Raw genomic sequence first — 24,195 nt, forward strand, 5'->3', positions numbered from 1 at the left:
AACACAGAAAACTTGAAACAAAATCTTCTACCTAATAATACTGTGTGTGTGTGTGTATATGGGGTGGGGGTGGGTCTCAGTTAATAAAGGACTTATAACTGCTGTAGCTACAAAAAGTTCCTACTTAGTTTGAACAGAGATGTTACTGGAAAATAAAAAACTTCCTACTATAAAAAGTAAGCTTGTCACATCTCTTTTTACAATGTTTCAAAAAGCCGTCTTACAGCCCTTGGGATCCCTATCCCTTGAGGGGATGGATGTGTGACATTTTAAACTCTAGGGTAAACCAGGGTCATCACCTCTCCATACTTGCCAGACAGCCGACTGGGAGCTGGCCAAGAGCTGCTTGGCCTGACAGATGGACTGGTGATTCCCCACTCCAGACGAGCGGTGACAAATTTAAACTATCTTTGGCACTCTTGGCCTCTTTCTCTGCTCATCTTTCCTTACTGTACTCCTGATTTAACCTAGCTTATCAACTTGCCCTCCCATGATATGAGCAAATTCCCTTCAGGATGCTCTCTCCTCTTTTTTCTTTGGCTGGATCATTTCTAGCAACTCTTCTTTGAGCTGGCTCACAGTATTTCTGAGAAACCTTTCACTCATTCATTCATTCATCATATGCAGAGTGGCCTTCTGTATTAATTAACAATATGTTCCTTCAGCAATCAGGTACCCCATTTGTTATACTTTTGTACATACTGCACGTTTTACATAGGTATTGTCAAGCTATTAATCTTTATTCTGCCTCCCAAACACTGAAGCAGTGACCCTCTTTCCTTTTGTCATCTATCCTATATTATTGTCCCAATAATAGTAATATAGCACTATGTATAGTAGTAACCTGTACTCTCTTTTAATCCTCACAAAATCCTGTAAAGTGTTAATATTCTTGGATCCACTTTGCAGACACAGAAACGGAAGTTCACAGAGGTTAAATCAGTCATTCCAAATCAAACAGCCTTTAAGTGGCAGGGAAGGTGGCATCCAGGATCTGGGCTCAAACAACTAGCCCCAATGTAGAATATTAAGTAAGGCCCTATGAGGGTTGGGACAGAGGTTCTGACGTAAAGGGTTCCTAGTCAATAAAGCTATCTGATAAATACACAAAAGCAACACCAGAAGTCCATTTGCGGGGCGTATTTTTTATTTGTTTAGTTTTATACGGTTTTGTTTCGTTTGGAAGGAGTGATTATGCCCTCCAAGCTTTTTTCATTTCACTCACCTCTCCCGACCTGGTCCTGTCCATCCCCTCCCTGGCTGGATCGAGGTCCGGAGGCTGGAGGCCGAAGGCTGCCCAGGCAGGTGGTGACCTCGGAGGCAGAACCGCCACCTCGAGTCGCGCCGCTAACGGCGAAAGACTGACGCTTTTGGACCGCGCCATTCCCCCCAAGCGGTAAGGGGCGTAATCTTGGCATCGTCCTTAAAGATGAGTAGGAAAAGGATAGTGAAGGTGACTATCTTCCCCGCCTGCCCTTTGTCTTTCTGCTGTCCAGCTGGATCCCCAGCGTCCATCCCCTGACCTGATTTACTTAAGGAAGTCGTGTGGAATAACGGAGGGGGAAAGCCATTGATTGCAATTACGGTAACTCGGTTGCTAAGCCGAACGGGCTCATTTACATATAATTTGCATGTTCCTGTGCTTTCTGAAGTACGCGATAAGTCTGCACTCCTCTAACAGGGCACCCACGCCCGCCTGCCACACTGCCGCTCTCTGCTCTAGCCCGGGAGCCCCTTCCCCTTATCCAGCAAATTTTACTTCGCTTTCGGCTTCCTTAGCCTCGCAAACAATGCCTCTTAGGTCCGCCTCCCAAAGGTTGGCCCCTCCTCCCACCCGTAAGCTCCTCCCTCCGTCTTCTCCTCCCTCCCCAGCTGCCAAATATCTCTTCCCCGCCCCCTTCTCTATTTCTGAACAGGCATGTTCCAGGCAGCTCACCCGACTCCCTACATTACTATGGGATCAGTAGGGTCCTGAGCGTCGGAGAAGCAAGAAAGCATAGCCCACGAAGAAGGGCCTGAACTCAGAAGAAAATCGAGATCTGCTGGGGATTTTTTTTTTTTTTTTTGGTCTTGGTTGTGCGAGGGAGGAAGAGAAAGTTGTGAGGCCCGGTCGAAAGTGAGGCAGCGCGAAGGCCCCCTCAGGCGGCGCCGAGGGCAGCCCCGGCAGCCGGGGCCTGGTGCAGCCGCCGCGGCCGCTGTCAGGGAAGCGCAGGCGGCCAATGGAACCCGGGAGCCGCCGCTGCTGCTGAGGCGGCGGTGTCGGCAGCCCGACCCCGACCGCCCGCACCCCCTCCGCCGGGGTCCCCCGGAGGTGAGCTCCTCCTACCCCGTGAGTGCCCGCTGCCCTGTGTGTGAAGGGGTCCCTCTCCCACCCTGTCCTGCACAGCGTCCCCCGCCCCCACACCTGGGTTTGACTACAAAACTGCCCTCCCGGTGGCAGCTGCACCCTGGGTTCCTTCTCCACCCTTTTTTCCCAAGCCTGGGGTCCTCCTCTGCTTTTTGGCTTCCTCTTCTGTTTAGCTCCGCCCTCTGCCCGGGGATTCCCCCCTCCCTCACTCTTATCCCTGTTGCCGCCGTCCCGAATTATTTTAAGTCGTCAGCCCTTTCCACATCACGACGCCTTTTATAATGTCCATCCATGCTGTCTTTCCTCGTTGTCTGTGCTCCAGCCCCGAATCTTTCCATGGCCTCTGCCTTTACCCCTTTTCCTATTTTGTCCGTTTCCTCCGATGTCTCTATGCCACCCCAGCACTGGGTTCCCTTTTCCCTGATCTGAAGATTGTGGCCCTCTCTTCCTCTGCTGCTTCTGATTCCGTTACCCCACTGACACCCACCCACCCAGCTCCTGGCTTCCAAGAATTGTCTGTTCCCTTCTCCTGAAGGGATCTAGGCTCTCCCCATCATTCCCAAAGTACTACTTACATTCTCCTTTGACCTTAAGCCTTACCCTTCTTCTCTGGAGTGCTTTATGATTCCTGTAACTTTCTTTAACTTCCCTCTACCCTTCCTCAATTCCCCCAACCTCTGGAGGTTTGTTTCTGTAGAGGAGAGATCTGACAGTGCCCCTTCCCATTCAGGATTTCCAACTTCGACACCTCCCTCGAGTTTCAAGGGTTTTGCTGATCCTTGTGACACTTGGTTCTGTTTTCCCTATGGTCTTTACGTGTTCTCTGTCATACTCTTTACCTTTACATACCACTTATTTCTGGATCAGCTAAACCTTGAGCTAAGAAGAAAATGTGTTGGGAGGAGGGGGAGCCTCAGCTGTCTCAGGCTTTTCTCTGGACAGTAGGGTGTTTCTGAAGGATGGAGCAAGTTTAAAAGAAGTTCCTATCAGATTACACTTTGTTGGAGGAACGAACAGTCCTGCATGGAAACTGAATGAGGTTGTGAGAAATTTTGTTTTGGATTATTTAATTTTAGGTTTGTCTTAAAGGGATCACAAAATAGAGTCTCCTCCCACTCCTAAGAGGAATCAGTTTACTGTCTCTGGCTTCACTAGAATGGTTTTGGTTGATTCCTTAAGAGTTTAGGCCTGGAGTGGGGTTGGTCAGGGGGTAACTGGGAAAAGGAACATGAGACAATGGAAAGAGCTTGTATATTCAGAATCAGGACTCCTGAGTTCAGCATGTGACTTCCTCACTTGACCTTTAGGATGACTTTTTTTGGGAAAATGGTCCACTGTATAGGCATCAGTGCAGTAATAGGCTTATAGCAGGATGTGGGTTGGGGGAAAAAATTAGACTTAATTATTTGTTTACAAAACATTCTGGGTTCCTCAGACACAGGGTATTTATGAGTAGTGATTTAGTTGTTCTGAGAATTTTCTTTCATTCTGGTCTCTCTGTTGGGCCTTTCTAGTCTTACAACCATGGGAGTAAATCAGTTTGAAAGACAAGCTCCAGGCCAGCTTCTTTCATCTGCCTTGCTTTTTTCCCCCACTGCTGTAAGTTGCTGACCACCTTTGCTGTTCCTCTTGTACTTGAGCCATAACTCCAGATTCTGTAGATGGAAAGTATGTTTCCATCTACAAGTATGTGGGAAAAGTCCTTTGAAGAAAGTATGTGGGAAAGTCCTTTGAAGAAACTGGCTGGAAAAGAAAACTTGGAGTGCGTTAGGCCTTAGGAAACTAGTTTCTTCCTTGTATGCCATGTCTCTTGGCCTGCGATAGCGAAGAGAGCATATGAAGTTCCATTCATCTTCCTACTCTACGCCTGTTTGAAAGTCATCATGCTGCCTCATCCCACTTCTCCCTTTGTCTCCCTCCTCGTTAGCCAGTGTCCAATCTCATAATTCCCCTGTTTAGGAGCAGCTTCACTCCTTGGAAGCACCCCCAAAGAGAAGTCATATTTCCCCTAGTTTCCCTGCTTCCTTCTCAGCGCTGGGTCCACACTGCACAAGAACATGTTTGTTGAATGCCATCTAAAGCAGCAAATTGAGATTCTTTGATTTGGGGAAGAAGTTTGAGAGGGACCTCTCAGTAACTGGCATGAGACAAGAGAGGGCCTAGTTCAAGTGCATTTGGAGCTTGCAGCAGGAAGGAACAATTCAGAGAGAGGTGAGTGTACAGGTTGCTTTCTTTGCCATCTGTCTGTTACAGCAGGGGCTCCCAGAGCTGGCTTGGGCTGTCTGGCTGGAATCTGCTTATACCAGCTCTATAGCCCTGAACAGAATTCTCAGCCTGATTCAGTATTGACTTAACTACCCAGAGACCACTGCTCTCCCTGCCCTCCTGTTGGTAGCTTGAGAATGCCCTCTCCCCTGATGCCACCCTGCCTTGGGGCCTTGGGTAAGTGTTTACCTGGTTCCTGGTAGGGCTTGAGCCTGTTTGACTGCTCGGCTCTTTGTTTCTACAGGGAGAAGGTTGTACTTAATCTCTGTGTTTACCGTTAAGGTTAAGGGGGAAAGATGAACTCAGACCTCCTTAAAGAAAGGTTTGAGTTAAACCTTGAGACGTGAAGAGGAAATCCTCAGCCACAGAACAGGCAGCTTAGGATGATTAGGAGTCTCTTTAGAAGAGCAACTTCTTTTTAAAATTACTACTAAAGGGCTTCCCTGGTGGCGCAGTGGTTGAGAGTCCGCCTGCCGATGCAGGGGACGCGGGTTTGTGCCCCGGTCCGGGAGGATCCCACATGCCGCGGAGCGGCTGGGCCCGTGAGTCATGGCCGCTGAGCCTGCGCATCCGGAGCCTGTGATTCGCAACGGGAGAGGCCACAACAGTGAGAGGCCCGCATACCGCAAAAAAAAAAAAAAAAAATTACTACTAAAGGCATACATGCATTTGAACAAATCCAATTGTACTTAAAGAGTTTATGATGAAAATCAATACTCCCTTTCCCTTCATCCCTACTCCTAGAGTTAATGTCTTAATTATTTCAGTGTTTCTCTCTGACAGTTATTGCCATAGCCTTAGAGAAAATGCTTGTGCCTTTGTTTCTTGGTTTATTAATTGTTACAAAAGAAGATTGCACTTTAGAAGATTCACACCTCTTGCTTATATATTGTCATTTTTATTTCTACCGGAAGCCTGTGTAACTTTTTTTTTTTTTTTTTGGCTGCGTTGGGTCTTCGTTGCTGCGCTCAGGCTTTCTCTAGTTGCAGTGAGTGGGGGCTACTCTTGCGGTGCGCAGGCTTCTCATCACAGTGGCTTCTCTTGTTGCAGAGCACGGGCTCTAGGCATGCGGGCTTCAGTAGTTGTGGCACTTAGGCTCAGTAAGTAGTTGTGGTTCATGGGCTCTAGAGTGCAGGCTCAGTAGTTGTGGCGCACAGGCATAGTTGCTCCGCGGCATGTGGGATCTTCCCGGACCAGGGCTCGAACCGGCGCCCCTGCATTGGCAGGCGGATTCTTAACCACTGCACCACCGGGGAAGTCCCCTGTGTAACTTTAAATAACATATTTGAATCTTCTGTTCTTTCCATTAACTTTTAATAACCTCTCTTAACTCTACCTTGTAGGATGAAGATATTGGCTCCACTGCTCTTTTTTCCAATTCACATGATCCATCTCAAAGGGGTCTTTTTTTTTTTTTTTTCCAAAGGGCTCTTTTAAAAGGAAGTGGAAAATTGAGCTCACCTATCCGCTTGGAGGCAGAGTACTAAATTAGATGATCTCTTAAGGGTCATTCTGTGAAAATACAGAAACATATAAAAATGTGAGGATTGATCTGAAGCAATTGTATTTATCTAGTTCATGGAAAAAGATTTTAAGAAGGGAATGGTGATTAACTGAGTGAGGAAATTGATTTGGGGCTCCTTATATCCTGTCCTACCAGAGAACAATCCGCCAAGTCCTTTAACGGAGGCCGTGGAGGGTTGTTTGCCTACAGTCTTTTGAGGTGATGAGAGGCGGGAAGCCATGGTAAGTGATAGCATTCCCTCCCCCCGGAGTCTTCCGCAGACACTTACTTAAATGCTCAGTCACGGAACACATGCATATGTACCCTCTCTATCCTGTTTCACTGCTGCTGCTCTCTGCTTTGCCCTGAACCACCCTCTGATGCTCAGCTGAAGATTCCCTGCATTGCCCAGACATAACGTGCGGAGCCAGTCGGTTTTCAGCATGCCCCCCACACCCCCCAACACACACCCCTTTCCTAGAAGCCAGCTGCTAGTCTGGGGCGGGTTGGCCTCTTCAGTTCCCTTCCAGTCTCCCTGGAAGGCCAGTTTAGGCTCCCAGTGTGAAATGTGGAGCCTCAGTTGTCTGAATGTCCTTGAGAGCCATAGGAGTCATTTGATCCTAGAGGTCTGGATTTCCTTCTCTTGTGTTTTTCTTGTTCTCTGACTTATAAGGGGAAAGGTGGTGAATACAGAAACTGTTTCTTCCTTTTTCACTTTCTAGTCCTTTCACTCTCTTTAGAATACTTATCAAAGCTGTATTTTCTTTGCATTTGAAAATGAATGAATTGATGTTGAGGACCATCTCTGGATTTAGGTTTGGGAGAATCCATTTATTTCTTATTGCCTAAATTGCTAAATTTCCTTCAACTCCTCCTTTTCCCATGACTTGCTTCAGATGCAGGCAGTTCCTGAGGCTCAGAAAGGCCAGGAGGGAGGCCTAGCTCCAGTTTGGTAGTTTCTAGTGGCAGAGCTGCCTATACCCGAGAGGAGTTTGGTTTTCCTCCTTCTCTTGACATTGTCTGTTCCCTGGATAGTAGAGGCTGCCAAATTGGGGACCTGTTCTATTCAGCGGGAAGTCCCCTGAATACTGTGATGTGGGATTTCTAACTGAGCCCTGGAATAAAAGAAATGATGGTCTCCTTTCCTTCCTTCCTGGTGCCAGTAATAATCCCAGTTGTGACCATTTCCAAATCTTCTGTGTTTCCTAGTGAAGTCTGAGATGCTGTTTGTGGAGAATGTCTGAACTTCATTTCCCTTGCAACTTTTGAAAAGTGGATTTTTAGGAGCTTTTGGTGACTTGGAAGTCTCTGGAGTAGAGGAAAAGAGAAAAATGTGCCAAGCATAGAGAGATTGAGAAAAAAGAGTTGGTTGTATAAAGTGATTGAGGCTGTTGTGTGAGTTTCTAAGCAGACCTAAAAGGTAGTGGTCCCAGTTGAATTTGAGTGACCCTCTGGTGCAGAGTGTCCTACAAAGGTGCGGCAGGGAATGACTAAAGCTTCCTTCTTATTATTCCTGTGCAACCCATAGTTGCGAGTAGAGACAGATCCGCACAGGCAGCCATGCTGGTTCTACTGCTCAGAGGGCACTGCCTAATTTGGGAGAGAGCATAGGGAAAGAGTTGCCACCTTTTTGCTGATCCCAAGCTCAAAACTGCACCAGAGAAATTACATTTGGGGATGAACTTCTTGCTTGACAGAGTTAGGAGAAAGATAAACCAAAGTAGCCACTTTTGATGCTTTCTGAGAACTTGAGTTCCCCATCTGTCTTCCTGCAAAACTTTAGTGGTTGACTGCTGGGAGTCAGGGAGCTGTACTATATAATGTTGGGCAAATGAAGGTAACCTTGAGTCTTAACATTTCAGCGGTGCAAGAAGAGGCACTGGAAGAGTGGCAGTGGAAACCCGGGCTTTGCAGAGTGACTAGAGAATCTGTATCTTGAGCCTTCTTCCACTTACCCAAAGTATGTGCAACCAGGTTCACTAGTGTCAAAGCTGATGTCACTATCAGTTGGAAATTACCTGCATTCCAGCTCCACAGTTGCTTCTGCCTTTCTCTTGCTCATGCTCTTGAGTGTGTCTTAGATTCACTCTATTTGTATTTTTGTGAAAAGGCCTCTGAGTCCATTGCTGACTACAGCCAGACTCCGGAGCTGGGTTGATCTGACATTAACAGTGTGCCTCTCCCAGCCCTTGCTTTGAAGTTTCCTCCTCTTCTGCACTGATTCTCCTGATTTGGATTTGGTGAGGCTCTGAAGAATCATTCTAGAACGGCAATGGCTTTTATCAACAGTGTTCTCTCGCTGACTTTCCTTCTGAGAGTCCCTCCAGAGAGGGATTCTTGGTTATGTGATTCCTGCCCCTCCCTGTTCTTTGGACATTCTAGACACATGAGTCCCAGCCTGATATCTTTTTGCCTTCTCACAGCCCCTTCAGTTCTTGGGGTGTGTGTATGAGAATGGGGAAAGTAGTGTTGGGATAATTGTTTTGGAAGAGTTTCAAGTAACGAGTATTAACTGCAATTCACTTGCTTATAAACAACATGTGTGTGTGCACACGCATTGTTTACTAACCTTTTAGGTGATTAGGATTCAACTAGCATTTGTTAAGTACTACTGTGCACCAGGGACTGTGTTAGATCCCTTTACACACATAAAGTTATTTATTCTACACAGCAACAATAAGAAGTAGATATGTTTTTTCCATTTTGCAGTTGAGGAAACTGAAACTTAGAAGACAATGTGGTTTGTGTAAGTTTACACATCTCATAATGGCAGAGCCAGGATTTTGAGCCTCAGCCTATTTGACTCCAAGTTCAGGAGTTTTTCCACTATCCTTCAGCTGCCACAGCACTTGAGAAAGGGAGAATGATGTCATGAAGTCAGATGAACAGAGAAATGGCACACTTCAGCAGGGATGATGGTTGTTTTAGAGCTTTTTCTTCTCAGTGAAGCCTGGTATGGTATTTCTTGGGAACTTTGAGTCTAAAAGGGAAGGTAAGAAATTATCTGTAACTAGAAAAGTACATGAAGATTTTAACACTAAATAAAGGTGAGATGTTCAGGACCAGTGTATGGAGTGTTATATGAGTAAGAAAATACAGTTCAAAGAGGAAAAGGAAAAGGTTATTGGCAGGCATTTAAAGGGAGATATGGAGATAGAAAAGCATTTGAAGAGTTGGGGACAAGGGAATTAAAACCAGAATTGCTTCCCAGTCTACCTGAAGAATTTGTAAACCTATATGAACAAAACACATATAAAGCAGCATTCTGCAAATACAAGTTAAGAATAAAAGCTAAGCTGAGTAACTAAGTGCAGAAGGAATGAAGAGTAATGTAGCAATCAGAAGTGGAGGGAGGTAGTCAGGGAAATCTTCCTGGGAGGAGAGGACTTTTCATCAGATTTTGAATGAGTCCAGGAAGACATAAAGAGAGGAGGTGCCAGGGAGGGTTTCATGGTGAAGGGAAGACCTGAGGATGGCACCACTAACCAGTGTGTGTACGTGTCTCCCTTTCTGTTCCTTTCTCCCTCCCTCCTTCCTTCCGTAGCCTGGAAGCTCGAAGTCTGGCTGTGGCCATGGGGGACACGGTAGTGGAGCCTGCCCCGCTGAAGCCAACTTCTGAGCCCACTCCTGGCCCATCAGGGAACAATGGGGGCTCCTTGCTAAGTGTCATCACGGAGGGGGTCGGGGAACTATCAGTGATTGACCCTGAGGTGGCCCAGAAGGCCTGCCAGGAGGTGCTGGAGAAAGTCAAGCTTTTGCATGGAGGCGTGGCCATCTCTAGCAGAGGCACCCCACTGGAGTTGGTCAATGGGGATGGTGTGGACAGTGAGATCCGTTGCCTGGACGATCCACCCTCTCAGATAAGGGAGGAGGAAGATGAGATGGGGGCCACAGTGGCCTCGGGCACAGCCAAGGGAGCAAGAAGGCGGCGGCAGAACAACTCAGCCAAACAGTCTTGGCTGCTGAGGCTGTTTGAGTCGAAACTATTTGACATCTCCATGGCCATTTCATACCTGTATAACTCCAAGGAGCCTGGAGTGCAAGCGTACATCGGCAACCGGCTCTTCTGCTTTCGTAATGAGGACGTGGACTTCTATTTGCCCCAGTTGCTTAACATGTACATTCACATGGATGAGGACGTGGGTGATGCCATCAAGCCCTACATCGTCCACCGTTGCCGCCAGAGCATTAACTTTTCTCTCCAGTGTGCCCTGTTGCTGGGGGCCTACTCTTCAGACATGCACATTTCCACTCAACGACACTCCCGCGGGACCAAGCTCCGGAAGCTAATCCTCTCAGATGAGCTGAAGCCAGCTCACCGAAAGAGGGAGCTGCCCTCCTTGAGCCCAGCCCCTGACACAGGGCTGTCTCCCTCTAAAAGGACTCACCAGCGCTCTAAGTCAGATGCCACCGCCAGCATAAGTCTCAGCAGCAACCTGAAACGAACAGCCAGCAATCCTAAAGTGGAGAATGAGGATGAGGTAAAATCCCCGGGAGGGACGGGGTAAGCAAGGTGGCATGGAGCCAGGATGTCTGACATAGGGTTCCTCTGTCCTTTTCTCTCCGTCCCTCTGTTTCATTTCACTGATAAAAGCATGGAATGTTAGAATGGAAAAAGACCTTAGAATTCATGTATTCCAGCTGCCTCATTTTACAAAGGAAGAACTTGGAGACCCAGAGAGATAAAGTGACTTTCCTCAGGTCATATAGCTAACAGCAAGGCTGACACTCCTGACTCTGTCCAATGTGTTTTTACTAAACTGCACTTCCATTCTCTTACTGAGAACTGTGGCAGAGACCCTCCCCAGCCTGACTTGAAACCTGGGATATCTACCAGGACCTCTCAGAGCAGCAACCATGGGGGAGGAGAAGGGACCCTGTGTGTGAATTTTGTGTGTGCTGCGGGAGGGGAGATGTTAAGTAGAACCTCAGCTTCATTCTCCTAGCCACTCCTCCTCATAATCCCTCTCCCCCACTCCCTGAAGATCCTGCTGTTTGTTCACAGAAGGGTGAGGTTCATTCCCTATCATTGAGGCATCTGCAGAATGCCCTCCCACCCGCCTTTCCTTGGGGGAAAGGATGTCTTGCTTGTCTTTTTCCCATATCATTTGGGAGAAGCACAAAAGGAAGAGGGAAGCAGTCCTGGTAATAGAGTAAATCTCGGGCATACCCAGCGTCTAGTCAAGGACCTGAAACCTAAAGAAGAGAAAGCAGCAGTCAGGGTATCCCATTTAGGATATAGAGCAGGGATGAGATAAGCACATCAGTAGGTTATACCCACCTTTCATTCCATATCTGGACAGATAGCAGGGGAAGTTGCCCGGTGGACAACCAGTAGTATCAGTGACCTGATGTCCCAGCCAGACAATGGTGCCCCAGTCCCCACCCCACCCCCGACTCACCACCAGCCACGCTCCCATCCTGGCTGCCAGCCTAGCCTAGAAAAGAAGGGAGAAAAGAATGAGGAATTTGCGTTGTTGGAAAATGCATATAGTTGTGCTGGCATCTGCCTCTGTGGGGCACATAACCCACCCACATTTTTGATACAATGGGACTTCTTTCAACTAGAGAGAGGTCAGAGTGACTAGGGAAGGGAAAAGGCAAGAGCAGGGGAGACTACAGAGCCTGGTCTCTGTGGAAATTCGGTATTTTATTATGAGAATAATAGTGAAGCTAAAGGAACTAACATTTATTGAGCACTTACTACGTACCAAGCATCATGTCAAATACTTTACATTTAATCCTCACAACAACCCTAAGAGACAGGTATTATTTTACCATTGAGGAAACAGCTTAGAGCAGTTAGATGATTTGCCCCAGGTCTCTCAACCAGTGCATATCAGACCAGGCCTCAGCTGTCAGAGTCCATATGGGGAAGAACAGCCTAGGCCTTAGCCATGAAGGTTTCCACATCCATGCACAGGCAGAGCCCAAGTGTTCTCAGAACCAGAATAGACCATTTTCATTTCTGGTTGAGCTTGGCAGGGCAGCCCAGGGTCATGAAGGGAGGCTGTTGCACAGCAAGAAGAATCATCCAGAGCCGGTGGGACTAAGGTCGTGAAGTGTTTGGGAGCTCCTCCTCTTGGGGCATTAGAGGGAGCCTCTATCAGTATGAGTGGGAGCAGCTGCAAGTGAATCCCTTGGTGCCTCTTGGCTTTTCTATGCAGGCATTTTGTAGTTCTCATCTTAGGACCAGAAAAACTGAGGCCTCTGGCTTTTCTTACTCTGTGTTGGTCCTCAGTCCCTCTTCCTTGCATCTAACTCCTGCCTAGGATGAGATTTGGGGTGATGCTGAGACACAGTTATTCTGTGAGTGCTTAAATCCTCTAGGTTGGCTTCTCCAGCTGCCATTCTTCCCAACCTGGCTCCTTTATCTTGGGTCAATAGATCCAGGAAAGGAAGGAGATACCATGTCCCCAGGCACTCCCATGTTATCTGATGCTGGCAGAAAGAGACACCTGAATCCACTGTGTCTCCTCAGGAAATGTGAGAGTGAGAGTCACCAGGGGTCTAAGCATTGGAGTCTTCAGCACAGAGGTCTCTCCAAACCCCTTTGGCATTTTGAGGATACATCTTTCAAGGCCTTTGTCTCCCAAATACCAAGGGAATTGTTTTTCTTTCTTTCTTTCTAATACTCCTTCTCCCCATCATGCAACATTTACTCACTCAGCATATAGCTCTTGAGCTTGTATACTGTGTGGAGCCCTGCACTAGAGGCAGTGGAGGATGTAGGATAAAATGCTGTCCTTCACTCCAGGAACTTACAAGGGAGTTTGGAGATCGCATTAACTAGGAAATTGTTTACTTTGTGGCTCTTGATTTTGTATCCTGAAACTTTACTGAATTAGTTCTAACAGTTTCTTGGTGGAGCTTGTGAGTCTCTTGAAATGTTGATTCCTGCATATGAGGAGGAAGTATACAGCTTCCTAAAACAAAACATAATTATCTCAGGTCTGAGCAGAGACTCCAGAAGGAGAGACACACCGCTCCCCATCTCTTGCTTTCCTGTGGGTTCGGAGTTTAATCCTACCTTCCTGCCACCAGTAGGGAAGCTCAGGAGGGTGAAGAGAGGCCTCAAAGAAAAGGCCCAGGTGCTCATACAAGTCTCTTCCTGCCTGGGGTATCCCTACAGAGTTCTCTGCCCAGATCTCACAGAAGGTTGTTTTCTTTTAATGAGGAATCCTTTACACTCTCCCCTACATTCAGAGGGCTCTAGCACTGATTCCTTCCATCTCCCACCATTCTCCACCCTTCCAAGCCCACTCCTTCAAAGCAGTTTCTATCAGCCTAGTCAGGGAACTCTGTTCAGGCAGTTTTGCAGTTGTAACCAAATGGTAAATATTCTGGCATAGGGTTGGGGGTGCAGGGGGCAGTAATTTAGCTGCTAGCCCCACACCCCACATAATGACACTTGTAGATCAGCTTTGTCTTCTCAGGGCTATAACCTTTGTACAGAGAAATATGCTGCGTATCACACTGTAAGCCCCAGCAGGCCTTTCAGCCTAATAGAGTGTGATGTCAGCTTCTTGGCCTCAAGCTTTTCTCCTTGGAGCTGACTCAGTTTGAGTGACTCAAGCCTACAGAGTAGGAGAGAGGAGCAGGTCATGATATAACTCCCTTCCCCCAAGGCTGTTAATGAGTCAGGACCGTCCTGTCTGTAGGAGAGTCAGCTGGAGCGTGGCTCATGGAACCAATATCCTGCCTGCTGTTCCTTCCCCACCCAGCTCATGAGTAAAAATTGAACAAGTCACCATAGCCTCTAGCATCCTCGCCTCAATTCTCCCTCCCACCCCTGCCCAAAGCAGTTGTTGCCTTGGGAGAGTGTTCAGCTTGGCTTCTCCCTCAAAGTGCCCCTCTCCCTAGGTTCTTCAAAGAAAGACCTGACTAGAGGACCTCCAGCTAGCATAGAACTTAAACCGTGGAATTGAATTAAGTAGTTGCTTGAAACGCGGATTGCAGAGTAGCTCAGTGACCACTGCCCTCCTGCCCTGGGAGTTCCTGGGACTTTGTCTCTCAAGTCCAGGCTGCACATTTGTGTACACGTATTGCCCCTTCTTCCTGCTCTGGGAGACCTTCGTGGACAACGCAGGATGGGCCTGTGCACGAGCTGCAGCAGAGCCGCTGAATGAGCTTCAGTACCAGCCCTTTCCCCTGTTTTGCTTACAGACACCAGTAAGACATAGGAATGTGGTGAGGTTTTAGCTAAATCCCCTGGGCTGGGACTAGGACAGCTGCTGCTGCTCAGCTACTCAGCTTTCTCAGATGGATTCAGCTGGTACCTGGCTCCCCAACTTATGTCAAAAAAATTGTAATTTATTGAGTATCATGTGAAATACCCTGATAGGAAGCCTACAGAAGTTTGGTAGGTAAGAAAGTTATTCATCCTTAACTCCCAGCAGCATCTAGCCCAGAAGTTTCCTGCTCATGGGTCCATGGTATCCCTTGTCACATGATTGAAGGTTGGGATTAGGTTTCCCAGGGTGACAATGAGGCTGATTAGAGAGGAGATGTACCTGGCACTGAAAGTTTAGCTCTTCTGCTTCCTCCTTGACGTTTCCAAGAAGCTGGAGGAACATGGGGTTTCCAGCGTGGGGGCCATGAAGCTTGTTAAATTCAGTCTCTCGATGGTGGTCTCCATGGAGAAGGGGTTGGTTGAGAGCATGTGAGTGGATGAAGAGAAAGCAGGGAAGCTTGGCAACGCGGTTAACCTCCCTGAGGGATCCAGCTTTAGGATTTGTCCCAGAAGGAAGACTTGTGCAGGCAAGAATAGAAGGGAAGAAAGTGAAAAGCAGAGGACAGTGTCTCTTCACCCCTTCTGACCTCAAGGTTTGCACTAGCTTTCCAGCATCTTCCACAAGTGTCAAGATTCTGGGCAAGTGGCATTTGTGGGTTGACTTTCTTTCATTAAAGCGGAAAGGTAGAGAGCTACACAAGAGAAGCAGTTATGATCCAAGTTGGAGCTAAATTCTTTGCCTTTGTCTCTCTCCCTTCCCTCCCCGCCCCCTCCTTCTCCCCTTGCCCTCCGGCCCTTTCCCAGGAGCTCTCCTCCAGCACCGAGAGTATTGATATTTCATTCAGTTCCGTAAGTGGGGCCAGGCTGGGACTGGGTGGCAGGCTCCCCCCATGGCCGCATTTCCTCTCCGTCCCCAGGTCTTCTGAGTCCCCAGGCCAAGGCTGGAGTTAAAAGGTGCCTTTTCTTCCTGGGACATCAGCTCCTCCCTCCCAGGCCTGGAGGAGCCCCCTGCTGTTTATTGCCAGTGCTCTGAGCCCAGGCTGAGTGGGGCTCAGCTGATCCTTCTCCCAGAGACAGCTGGGATGCAGTGCAACTCAGCCCCCAGCTCCTGGGTCTCTAGAGCAAACAGCTGGGAGAGAGGTAGAATTTATCCCTGGATTGGAGCCAAAAACTGCTTGGCAGGAAACCCTGAGGATCCTGTTTCTCCCACCCAGAACCCTTTCCCCATGGCTTGTGCCATCAGACCATCAAATACTTATTCAGTGTCTTCCAAATGCTAGGCCCTGTGCTGGGTGAGCTGACCCGAAAAGCAAACAGGATTTGGCCTGAAGGAAAGTTTTGCCTCCCCACAGCCAGTTTTCTTTTCAACTTCAACCACATTTCTTCCAGGTCTGAGTTCTTCCCTTTCCCAGCTCACTGCCCACGATGTTCCTTAATCCTCATTCTCCTTTCTTGTTCCCTCTGAACTAACCCCTGACCCTCTGGTCCCACAGGGTCTCGGACCTTGTTGCTGGGCAGAGACGTGAGAGGAAATGCTGGACCCTCTGGGAGTTTGGATGATTTTTTTACACTTTATTTTTGATTTGTCTACCCAATCAATTTGTTCTGTGCTGATCCCCTTTCAGTCATAATTGTGGCAGTGCCTCCCTCTCAAGGCCTGGGGTCATATTTCCAACTTGCTGATGTGACTTAGGGGCCCCTGACACAAATGCTGAATTGAGGATGGGAAGGAATTCTGTTGTTTCTAATCTGAGATAACTATGAATTGTTTGGGGTGGAGGATCCTTGGGACCATGACCATTTGCCACCTGAGTGGATGGATTAGGAGATAAGGATGAACGAAGGAGTGAGTCTCCAAATTTCCTTTTCCTTTCTTTCTCTTTCTCTATTAAGCCCCTGGGATATTTCCAGGGACCACAGAGGTCTAGTTCTATTGTCTTCCTGTCTTTATCTCTGTTCAACCCTGCCTCCCAAAGCATTCCTGACTGATTCAGACACCCTGTTTTTCATTATTGTATGGGGACCTGAGCCAGCCCCCTGTGGGGTGGAGGCTGAGAGATGAGCTGTCCCTTTGAACACTGGCTCTGTGCACATGCAGAGGTGGGCATGGTACTGCCCAGCTTTCAAAAGAAGTTCTTTTTTGTAGTGTGAGGGAGTGAGGGTAGAAATTCTCACTCAGGAAACTAAGCAAGACACACAGAGAGGGAGAGAAGCCTGGTGAGTGAAATACTACTGTTCCTATAAGAGGAAGAGATAACTGTTCTTATCTAGGTGAGGAGAGATGGAACGGGGTGGCTATCCTGATAAAATGCCCCTTACGGTAGAAGGACTTAGGGTGGGAAAAGAGCCCTTCTTCCCGTCTAGCTGAGTCCATCTTTTTCCCCATCCCCACCTTACTCCCCAGACTGACTTTGCCCTTTCTGACAATGAAGTGTCCAACGTGAGCAGCCAGTTTCACAGGAGGGAGCTAATATGGGGAGCCTAGTCCCTGAGAGGTAGGGGAAGAGGATCCAAGGAGGATTCACTGAAAAAGACAGGTCTTCAGGGCCATCATCAGGGGCTGAAAGGAGCTATTGTTTTCTCCACCCACCTGCCCACCCGTACCTCCCACCGTCTGCTTTTTCTTTCCCCATTGATCATTCCCTCATTAGTGCAAAGTCAGCTCATCCTTCCCTCATCCCCTGCATGTGCATTGACCCTTTGTGAGAGATTGTGGGGTGGACAGGGGGATGCCGTTGAAAGCATCAAAAGTCACTTATGGATTGAGTCATCCTTTGAAAGGGGAAATACTGACTCGCCGTTCCCCTCCTTAGCCTTGTGGGCCCTGGCGGAGACCCAGCCCAAGCATCCAGGTGGGGAGGGGGACAGCCTCATTCTGGAGATGGGTGAAGCACTTCAGGTGTAAGCAGCATTTCTCTCTGGGTCCCTGGCTGACCTCTCTGGATGTCATCCCCCCACCCATCTTGAAGCCTTGGGACAGTTGCTCAGAAACTCAGGTCCAAGAGAAGAGGGGTGCACCTGGTGACCTGGATTCACACATCCCCCCCTTACCCTCAAGAAATAGCCTGTGGAGAAGGACTGTGCTGGCTTTTCCACCTGTTCCCAATTCAGGTTGACAGGGGTGGGTGGGATCTCCTACAAGGGCCTAAAGGTAGCTCCTTCCCTGGAGTTCTAGAGACACTGAGACTCCTGCCCTACATGGCCAGGAGTGACTGGGCCATTTTTTCTATGGTTTCTTCACCATCTTTTACTTCACCCCAACCCCCTGTAGCCCGTCAGACTGGCTCCCGAGCGAGAATTCATCAAGTCCCTGATGGCGATTGGCAAGCGGCTGGCCACGCTCCCCACCAAGGAACAGAAAACACAGCGGCTGATCTCAGAGCTCTCCCTGCTCAACCATAAGCTCCCTGCCCGAGTCTGGCTGCCCACTGCTGCCTTTGACCACCACGTGGTCCGCGTGCCCCACACCCAGGCTGTTGTCCTCAACTCTAAGGACAAGGTAGGTGGGCTCTGGCCCAAACCATACCCCTCATCTGACTCTACTCCTGTCGTTGTCCACGGTGTGTGTATGTGCCCAGGGGTGCCCCACCAGCATCCTAGACTCCCTCCGTAGCCCACGTGCACGTGTCAGCCTTGACTTCATCTGAGTACCGTTGTGATTCCGAGGGCCCTCCTGTCCCCCTTCTTGGGCTTTGTTTTTCTGGATCAAAGAGGCCTGATCTTTTCAGCTTGCCTCTTGCCATGTCTCAGGAGAGAGCTGCTCTCCTCCCCTCCTCACAGTCCTTTTGGTAGCTCTTCTCCAGCCCTTCTATAACACTTAGGCTTTCCAGGTACAGCAACAATGAGAGTAGAGAAATCTTTGTTTCTAAGACCTTTTCTGATCACAGTGGGCAGGGAGAAGGAGAGAATTAGCTAAATTAGTCTGTTGGTTGAAATGAGCACTAATGGTTCAGATTTTTTCCCCAGAAGACGTATTGAAGATTAGAATCCTGCTTGGAACGGTGCCCAACTTTTTCCCAGTCTTTTTGTCTGTTTTTAGGACAAGCCCACAGAGGCATTCAGGCCTCTCTGAATGGGTGGTAATTGATGGTTTGGAATGGTTTTGCCCGGGTGCTTCTTCTATACATTTTGAAGCTCAGCTGAAACATTTTACAGACCTGTGTACTCTCTCAGCCAAATTCTTTTTTTTTTTTAAGACAGTGATGTAACAGTTTTATTTTAAAATATCAATATTTGCATGACACCAGAAAGTATATACTTTGGCAACTAACTTCCCATGAAAAATTTTAGCTGTCAACTTAAAACTGAGGGGATACATGATTTTTCAAAATACTTTTAGGAAGTACATAAGCAGAATAGTGTGTGGACCACTGCTTTACGAGACTGTGTCCTGATCAGTTTGGAGGACACCTCTTGTAGTAGAACCACCTGGGGAAGGTGGATGCCTTTTTAAAAATGCAGATTCCTGGGCTCCAGCCCCAGACTGAGTTACTAGATTTGGGTTGGGCCCCAAGTAAGTCAGTTTTCAACATGCACCCCAGGTGGTTCTCATGCAAACCAACATTTAAGAAGCACTTCAGGGGAAAAAACTAGTATTTTATAATATTTCAGCCATGGCTGAAGAGGGAAACACCTCAGGTATGTTTTTAATTAAGGAGAGAACTGAAAGACACCAAGAATTGGAGCTCACAAAGTAGCAGCACCCATAGGATAAGTTCCTGCCCTAAATATGGCATTCCCGGTGTCAGGGGACTGATGGACTCAGGTTGGAGCAGGAGTGGGCAGCAGGAAGAACCGTGTTAGCAGAGTTGAGGTTTGGGGGGAACAGTGGTGGAGGTAAGCTGCAAATACTGTTCTCACTTACCCGCAGGCTCCCTACCTGATCTATGTGGAAGTCCTCGAATGTGAAAACTTCGACACCACCAACGTCCCCGCCCGGATCCCGGAGAACCGAATTCGTAGCACCCGGTCTGTAGAGAACCTGCCCGAATGCGGCATCACCCATGAGCAGCGGGCAGGCAGCTTCAGCACTGTGCCCAACTATGACAACGATGATGAGGCCTGGTCGGTGGATGACATAGGCGAGCTGCAGGTGGAGGTGAGGGAGCTCCAAGGGCACAGCACCTATTCTGGAACTTTCAATGTATTTGAGACAACACAACACACCCTGAGGCAGGCTGAAGCAAGTACCCAAATGAGTGCCATAGGTAGTGACAGGTGTGAGAGGGGACAGCTCTGAACAGCTCTGGTCTGGAACAGATTCAGGTGGAGCTCGTTTTCCTGCAAGAAGAATTTAGGCTTACTGTAAGAAGGAACTTCTAAGCCCAGGGGAGTGTGAAAAATTTAATCAAAATATATATTGAACACCTGCGATATAAAGTTGTCTTAGGAACGCAGAGAAGAATCAGTCATACATTCATTAATTCAAGGAATGTTTATGGAGGGCCTTTGTGCCAGCCCTGAGTGCTGTATGCTAGTAAACAAGGCTTGGCCCCTGCCTGCAAGGGGCTTATGACCTAATAGGAGAGAGAACAAGGCCAGTCAGCAGGTAGATGTAGTGTGGTGTGATCCAGGTTGTGCTGGAGAGGATGGGGTATCATGGGAGCACCTGAGGGTGGAGGTAGCACTTATTCCAGACTTGGGATTGGACACGCCCTGAAAGATTTCTTGGAGGAAATAATATCTCAGCTGAGGCCTGAAGGTAGGTAGGAATTAGCTGTACAGAGTATTCCAGGCAGAGGAGACAGCAAGTGCAAAGACTGGAAGACATGAGAGAGCTTGGCCCATTTTAAGAATAGAAAGAAATTTTGTGTGACTGTGATGTGTGGTCGTGAGATGAGGAGGTGGTGAAGAATGAGGCTGGAGAGGCCGTCATGGGCCAGATTGTAAGAAGGATCCTGTAAGCTGTGGAAAGAAACTTGGATTTTGTTCTGGGGTTGTAGGGATCCAGAGCAGGATTTTATTAGAGCTGTAGCACAGCCAGATTTCACTTTGTGGAAAGGCAGACTCTCCACTTGAGCTTACAGTCCAAATGGGGAGACTGGATGCAGACATTTAAGAAAAAAATCTATGTATAAGATACACAACAAGGCAGTGTGCAGTAAGTGATCAATGGGGTTAAGGAGAAATGCACTTGTACAAAGGAAAGAGTAAAGAAGGGACTTGATATGGACCTTGGGGTCTGGTAGAATATTTTATAGTTAGAGAGAGATGGGGAGATAAGACTGAATGACTTAGGTTGAAGAAATTGCTCAGAGGAACCTAGCCTGGAGAGGGTCTTTTCTGGACCCTAAGGGAGAATGCATCCCTGGCCTTGGGGAGCTCTCGATATAAGGCTGAAAGTTCAGCTTTCTGTGATGGTCATGGCAGTGGTTTGCAAACTTGAGTGTGTTAGAAGTCTTCTGGAGAACTCGTTAGAAATTCAGACTTCCAGATCCCATTCCCAGTAATTCTAATTCAGATTGATGGTGGGATTTGGGAATCAACGTTTTAGCAGCATTCCAGGTAATTCTGATGGAGGTAGTTGACACATTGAAAAACACTGCTAGAGGATCTGTGGGGGGGGGGTGCCTAGGCAGTTTGGGGTCCAAGTGGTCAGGATGGTGCATAACCAGGGGAGGCTTTTTGGAGCAGGGTTTGGAAGGGAGGGCTGATCGTGTCTTGGAGATGGCAGCACGCAGGGTGATCTGAGGAGGAGGTGAAAGAGGCAACCCCTGTGCTCAGCGCTTCTGACCTGCAGTCCCCTGCTCTCCCCAGCTCCCTGAAGTGCACACCAACAGCTGTGACAACATCTCCCAGTTCTCCGTGGACAGCATCACCAGCCAGGAGAGCAAGGAGCCTGTGTTCATTGCAGCAGGCGACATCCGGTATGGCCAGACCATGTTGCCCGTCATTTTTCATCCCTCTCTTAGGCACTGCCTTTCTCTTTGTCCCCTTCCTGTCTGTCAGCCTGTATCTTTCCCTCTTCTCTCTCCTTACTCTGTCCATGTCCTGAGGCCACCAAACTTGAGGCATTGAAGGTGTGGGTTGAGAAATTACTGGGCTACTACAGAAAGAAGTTACATTTTAAAAGGACTCCAAAGGAATGAAAGCACCAGAGGAAGGAATTACAACAGCGTTTCCCCGAGTGGGTCTGAGGACACACGTGTCAGAATCCAGGGAGAGGGAGGAGATCTTGTTGGAAATGCAGATGCGGGAGCCACACCTGTTCTGAATGCAGAATCTTGGTAGGAGAATGGGCAGGGCCTGGTAATCTGCATTGAACATGATTACAAACCACCAGGTTAGCAAAAAGATATCAGTGGTGTGTTTCCTTCCATGAGTCTCTCTCAGCCCAGGTTTCTATCTCTGTGTGCCCAGAATCAAGGAAACAGTGCAGGAAATGCTGGCATAGACAGGGACATGAGGATCTGGGGTAACTCCTCCAAGCAAATGATATAGTTTCTTCCTGCTAGACGGCGCCTTTCGGAGCAGCTGGCTCACACCCCCACAGCCTTCAAACGAGACCCAGAAGACCCTTCTGCAGTTGCTCTCAAAGAGCCCTGGCAGGAGAAAGTGCGGTGAGTTGGGTGGGGTCCACCATCCATACTGTCTCTCAGCCCAACACCCGCCGGCAAAATCCATCAGGCCCCCAGGCGGTGGTCTGAGTCCTTACCTTGTGAGGAGTTTGATTTGGATTTTTTTTTTTTTTTTTTTTTTTGCGATACGCGGGCCTCTCACTGCTGTGGCCTCTCCCGTTGCGGAGCACAGGCTCCGGACGCGCAGGCTCAGCGGCCATGGCTCACGGGCCCAGCCGCTCCCAGCCGCTCCACGGCATGTGGGATCTTCCCCGGGCCGGGGCACAAACCCATGTGCTCTGCATCGGCAGGCGGACTCTCAACCACTGCGCCACCAGGGAAGCCCTGATTTGGATTTTTGATAGAAGCCGTGTCTCTGTCCTCAACCTGGCATCACCCTTTGACACCTTTTTGCTTCTCTTCACAGGCGCATTAGAGAGGGCTCCCCCTATGGCCATCTCCCCAATTGGCGGCTCCTGTCAGTCATTGTCAAGTGTGGGGATGACCTTCGGCAGGAGCTGCTGGCCTTCCAGGTGTTGAAGCAACTGCAGGTAAGAGAAGGGAGGGAGAAAGAAGGGAAACTCAGCCCACGTGCAGCCCACCTGAGGTGATCACGCAGGTCCTTCTGCAGGGAGCTCCACTGGAGACCATCTTCCTGCCCAGGTCTAAGTTAGATTTACGTTAAACTAAGCTGGTGCTCCTACCAGGAAGTACAGCCCCGGGAGCAGCTCCACAGCGACCTCTTGTGGCCCTTTTGTGACTGGCGCCTGTTCTAATCACTGATGGGAACTCCCAACTGATTTGCAGCAAGTGGGTTGCAGTGGGCTGAGATGTCAATCCCTGACCCCCAGGTTAGTTGCCTACAAGCAACTTCACCTGTTTAATCAGTTCTTTATATAAATATTTTCATTTTCTGGAGAAACTTTCTCTGACCCTAAATCCTTTTTGGTCTTTATCCCTGTTCTTTCAACTTGGGTTAATAGGTCCCACTCACCCAGCTTGGGAGGTGACAGCAAGGTTTCCTCTTCTCCCTCCCTTTTTTGGATATCTCTCTATGAGATACCTTTTCCCACATGCCACCCTGTGTCTTGTCACACCGTGGACTTCCTTTCAAAACTTCCTGGTTCTGGGCTTCCCTGGTGGCACAGTGGTTGAGAGTCCGCCTGCTGATGCAGGGCACACGGGTTCGTGCCCCAGTCTGAGAAGATCCCACATGCCGTGGAGCGGCTGGGCCCGTGAGCCATGGCCGCTGAGCCTGCGCGTCCGGAGCCTGTGCTCCGCAACGGGAGAGGCCACAACAGCGAGAGGCCCGCGTAACACACACACACACACACACAAACTTCCTGGTTCTCAGTGGGATCAGGGGGTTTTACTCACTTGGTGGCCTAGAATTCAAGGCCAGTAAAGATGGGAACTGTCCAAGGTTGGGGACAGAGGGGATTTTAGCCTCCTACCCCCATTTAGAGAGAGTCACAATGCCTCTGTGTTTCCTCACAGTCCATTTGGGAACAGGAGCGAGTACCCCTGTGGATCAAGCCATACAAGATTCTTGTGATTTCGGCCGACAGTGGCATGATTGAACCAGTGGTCAATGCTGTGTCTATCCACCAGGTGAAGAAACAGTCACAGCTCTCCTTGCTCGATTACTTCCTGCAGGAGCATGGCAGTTACACTACTGAGGCATTCCTCAGTGCCCAGCGCAATTTTGTGCAGAGTTGTGCTGGCTACTGCTTGGTCTGCTACCTGCTGCAAGTCAAGGACAGGTAGGTGAATTCCTGTCCCTCGTCCTAACCTTTTCTTCAGGGTTCCCTCTGTCCCTTCATTTATTCGTCATGACCTTCCATTGCCAAAATGTAAAGATGAAACAAACAACATATTTTAAGCAGAGACAGACACATTCATGTGCCATTAAGGCTAGGAGGCAGACTGACAAGTACCAGGGTAAGGGCCAAAGAAGTGAAGGATTTATGGGAGGAGCAAGGGTTTGAGCAAGCAGGGTTTTGAAGGACGAATGAGAATGAGGACAGAGAAAGCTGTGGGGGAAGGATGTCCCAGGCAGAGGAGACCGCTCGAGGTGATTAAAGCTTGGGCCACACTGCATGGCACAGTAGTAGCAGTGACGTCAGGTAAGTTGAGGCCAGATTAGTGGGGCCTTCATTATGAGGCTGAGGAGTCTTATTCTGCAGGCAGAGGGAATGCCATGATCCAGTCTGTGTTGAGTGAATGTGCCGTTTGGCACTGTGGGTGAGGTTGGATGTAAGTGGGCCTTTGCAGTGAAGCTAGAGGTAGT

General features: G+C 48.7%; 1 protein-coding gene and 1 long non-coding RNA gene across 11 annotated transcripts in view; one reads left to right on the forward strand and one right to left on the reverse strand.

The window, feature by feature from the left end:
- Nucleotides 1-59: 59 nt before the first annotated feature.
- LOC149750635 (uncharacterized) lies at nt 60-13,417 on the reverse strand. The gene is made up of 2 exons (XR_016393977.1): nt 11,398-13,417; nt 60-11,312 (listed from the first exon to the last, which is right to left on the reverse strand). It is a non-coding gene; the product is annotated as an uncharacterized LOC149750635 (long non-coding RNA).
- Nucleotides 2,198-24,195, forward strand: part of PI4KB (phosphatidylinositol 4-kinase beta) — a 28,673-nt gene continuing 6,675 nt past the window's right edge. The window contains exons 1-11 of one of the 10 annotated variants that reach the window (XM_089915626.1): nt 2,199-2,311; nt 4,307-4,558; nt 6,273-6,358; nt 9,661-10,597; nt 15,154-15,198; nt 17,621-17,848; nt 19,220-19,447; nt 21,106-21,215; nt 21,804-21,908; nt 22,333-22,456; nt 23,403-23,668. In XM_089915626.1, coding sequence (XP_089771752.1) covers nt 6,339-6,358; nt 9,661-10,597; nt 15,154-15,198; nt 17,621-17,848; nt 19,220-19,447; nt 21,106-21,215; nt 21,804-21,908; nt 22,333-22,456; nt 23,403-23,668 — 2,063 coding nt within the window. In that variant the 5' untranslated portion in view covers nt 2,199-2,311; nt 4,307-4,558; nt 6,273-6,338. The other 9 variants (XM_022564146.3, XM_089915676.1, XM_022564149.3 and 6 more) reach the window with 9 other exon arrangements.

This window comes from Delphinapterus leucas, chromosome 1, assembly GCF_059928025.1.
Source record: "Delphinapterus leucas isolate spDelLeu-1000000601 "Yukka" chromosome 1, BTC_Dleu_Yukka2, whole genome shotgun sequence".
NCBI classification, from domain to species: Eukaryota; Metazoa; Chordata; class Mammalia; order Artiodactyla; family Monodontidae; genus Delphinapterus; species Delphinapterus leucas.